The sequence below is a fragment of the Cyprinodon variegatus genome, unplaced genomic scaffold (genome assembly GCF_000732505.1).
Source record: "Cyprinodon variegatus isolate N-32 unplaced genomic scaffold, C_variegatus-1.0 Scaffold163, whole genome shotgun sequence".
In the NCBI taxonomy this organism is placed as follows: Eukaryota; Metazoa; Chordata; class Actinopteri; order Cyprinodontiformes; family Cyprinodontidae; genus Cyprinodon; species Cyprinodon variegatus.
The window spans coordinates 1006467-1010054 of NW_015150616.1; the positions used below are offsets into that span (position 1 = coordinate 1006467).

At 35.8% G+C, this 3588-nt stretch overlaps 2 protein-coding genes across 2 annotated transcripts in view; both read right to left on the reverse strand.

Moving 5' to 3' along the window:
- ndufb3 (NADH:ubiquinone oxidoreductase subunit B3) overlaps positions 1 to 1157 on the reverse strand; it is a gene marked incomplete at its 5' end in the record, with an annotated part of 3055 nt that extends 1898 nt beyond the window's left edge. The window contains 3 exon segments of the mRNA XM_015378024.1: positions 639 to 645; positions 1086 to 1126; positions 1128 to 1157. Of these exon segments, the coding sequence (XP_015233510.1) occupies positions 639 to 645; positions 1086 to 1126; positions 1128 to 1157 (78 nt within the window).
- Positions 1158 to 2794: 1637 nt separating this feature from the next.
- The window catches only part of LOC107086832 (peroxisomal trans-2-enoyl-CoA reductase-like), a 2694-nt gene continuing 1900 nt past the window's right edge, over positions 2795 to 3588 (reverse strand). Inside the window, exons 4-5 of the mRNA XM_015378041.1 lie at positions 3299 to 3410; positions 2795 to 3183 (exon numbers count right to left, since the gene is read on the reverse strand). Of these exons, the coding sequence (XP_015233527.1) occupies positions 3101 to 3183; positions 3299 to 3410 (195 nt within the window). The 3' untranslated portion in view covers positions 2795 to 3100. The remainder of the gene's footprint in view (positions 3184 to 3298; positions 3411 to 3588) is intronic.

The window sequence follows — 3588 nt, forward strand, 5'->3', positions numbered from 1 at the left end:
AAACCATGACGATAGACAGGAAACAGTTGCCTACATCAAAGTTTATACTGAGACAATGAATGGTAGGAAGCGTGATATTAGGACAATATGCAACTGATTGTCAGAAAAATTGCACAGAAAAAAATAACCCACTGTTTAACCAATCCCTTCATCCTTTTAATCATCCCATGTTGTCTTCTATTTTAGTAGTGCAGTCATTAAAATGGACACCAAACACATGGACAGAAGAGTCCCAGCAAATGGTCAAATATGTTCCGATGAAATGATGCATGAAAACTAAAACATACTGAATAACAACAAAGTTTTTTTTTAAGCTCTTATAGAAACTACTACTCCAATCCTGTTTTGAACCTGATTTTTACGTCAGTTTTAATCTAAATGTATTTTTAACCTGTTTTTGTTCTTATGTACAGTACTTGAGTTTTTAAAATGCCTAAAAGATACAGTTGATTGAGTGACTGGTTGAAAGTTAAACCGTTAAATGAGGTTAAACTGTCCAAAAATAATTGCTAAAATAAATGAAGGAATATATTTTGTTTGGAGCAGAATCTACAAAAAGAAGAATACATCATTAAGAACACAAGCCATTGGTTAATGATAAGATTTGGTTGGATTTTAGAAAACAAAAAAAGCTCTACAGGAAACCTGTTAGGGTTCAGATAAAAACACAGACAGCAAGCAGCAACAGTAATAATTGTCGTAAAATGAAAAAACGAAATAATGATATAGGATCAATAAACAAGTCAACTAGCGTAGCTATTAAGGAATATTTCCATAATATCTCAAACACATAGCGAATTTTAAAGAGGACTAGAACAAACACAAAAAGACATTTTATAGCAAATGTCTTACTTTTGATATCATTAAAACTCGACATTTTAAATTACTAAATGTGGTATTAGTCGGTGTTTTCGCAGCTAGCAAGCTAAGCTACATTAGTTTAAACCAGATAAAGAAAACATTCGCTCTGAGGCGAGCTTCTGCTCACGGATTCACTTATGGATACAACATATCGCTACAAAACCTGACATAACAATACCAGTCTGGACACAAATGCTAGGTTTTACAAAGAGAAATCAGTGTACCTGGACGAATTGTTGTGACCTCTGCCGCTGAAGTGGGGGCTAGCGACAATCTGCAGCACTTGACGGCAAACTTACGGCACCGCGTTATGGACAAATTAAATAAAGAAAAAACATCTTCCAAAAGCGCGACAGTATTTGAATATATTCGTTAATTTATTGGTGTGTTGTCTTTTTTCTACAGTGAAGTTACTATCAGCCTCTGTAACATGAAACATTCGTCACCTACGGTAGTTTGAGATATTTCTTCTTTTTATAAAATGAGAAATAATCTCCTTGTAGTTTGTGCTGAATTGCACAAATAGGACGTTTGTTTTAGTACCACAATACACTCATTAAAAGTCACTACTTTTTAAGGTCTACATTTGTGTGACCACTTTTGCTGAGATATTTTGCTGTTGTGACGTCACAATTCCTCCATTGTGGGACATCAAAGGGCTTTTCTATTCTATTCTCTTTGTGCAAGTAGACCTTGAATTCAAAACCATTTCAAGGTTTTATAGGTTTACGGTAAGCTATGTTATTGTCCATCCTGTTATTATAGGGTAAAGCACTCCAGGTTTGCTCCACAGATATTTTGATCACCTCTCAGATATATTTTACTGAGAGGAAAGTGCCATTCTATCTTTCCCCAAAGCAGGGTTAAACAGTGGCTAATTGAAAAGTAAGCATTTACCCTTATACGGCATGTAAAATTATTGAACATGCACCCATTTTTCCTCAGTAAATATATTTCTAGAGGTGCCATTCCACACATAGAAAAGAAATCAAACAAAAGATATATCCATAAATTATGTGTATTAAAGTGAAATGACACAGGGAAAAAAATATTGATCACATTTCTGATATTGATTTAATACTTTCTACAAAAGCCTTTGATGGCAATGACAGCTTCAATACCCCTCCTGTATTCAGAAATAAGTTGCATGCATTGCTCAGGTGGGATTTTGGCTCACAGTCAGTCTTCCAATCTTGAAGGTTTCGTGGGTCTCTTCTATTAACTCTGAAATTAAGTTCTTTCCATAGATTTCTGTTGGGATTCAAATCAACTGATTGGCTGGGCCATTCTAGCATCTTTATTTTCTTTCTCTGAACCAAATTGACAATTTCCTTGAATGTGTGCCTGCGGTCATTGTCTTGCTGAAATGTCCACCCACGTTTCATCTTCATCATGCTGGTAGATGGCAGCATACTTTTATCAAGAATTTTTCTGTACATTTTTCTATGCATCCTTCCTTCAATTATTTGAAGTTTGCCAGGACCATATGCTGTAAAACAGCCCCATGCCATGATGGTCCCACCTCCAAACGTAACTGTACAATGATTTACAAGGGCCCATTACTTTGACTTAATCAAAAGTTGCAAAGTGCGATAGTGGGCTAGCACTGTTGCCTTGCAGCAAGAAGGTTCTGTGTTCGATTCCTGGCCCACACCAAGGAGTTTGCATGTTCTCTCCATGCATGAATGGGTTCTCTCCGAGTACTCCGGCTTCCTCCCGCAGCCCAAAAACATGACTGTTAGGTTGATTGGCTTCTCTAAATTGTCCTTAGGTGTGAATGTGTGCGTGTGCATGATTGTGTGTCTTTGTGTGTCTGCGACCCTGACAAGGACTACCATGTTTATGACTTAGAAATTAAAAACATACGTATACAGCAAATCTTCTCTGTCTCTGTTTTCTCTTTCTATACTTACTGAGACCTTAAAAATATAGAAATTGAAGATTAAAACAAACAGACTGTCTATATTGTAAAACACTTTTAATCTGTATGAGTGGTTTCCAGTTTTTAAGGCACTATTTTTGTTTTAGCAAAAAAGTACGGTGTTACTATTGAAATTAAAAACAGGTTAATATTTAATACATTAAGTACATTATAAATCTTTGATTTATATCTCTCTAACTCCCTACTAATGATATACAAATTTGTACAGTTGTTTTTTTAATATACAATAAATCACATTCTATAGGTCGTATAGCTTTGCTATCTGCCCATTTGTTGTCATGCATGTTAAGGAATTTATTAAAGTTTGCTTTGTGGCTTGAGCAATTCCTTCAGAGCGTCCAGATTTTCACCGTCTGGAGCTTCAGGCCATGAGCTGTGGTCTGCACAAAAAACACACACAAATATCCAGCTTACTATAAAATACAGCGTATCGTTTAAGGCAAAGTAAGAAAGTTAAAGACTAAAGTAAGGCTGTGGTAATAAATGGCAACATACCAGGTATCTCCCACAGGGAATGGTACAGACTCTGTCCTGCATCCACTTTCAGTGTGGCTCCAGAGATGTAGGAGGCCCCAGGAGACAGCAGGAAACAAACAGCGGAAGAAATCTGAGAGATGGAAAAATGGGTCCTTATGTACAGAAGCATATTGCATTCACCTGAAAAAAAAAAGACTCGGTCTGTTTTTCTGAATGAACCAGATGTTGTTGTTTTTTACCAAAATCAATAAATAAAATCCAGTTACCGTAATTTGAATAAACAATAATTTTTTATAGAAATAAACAAA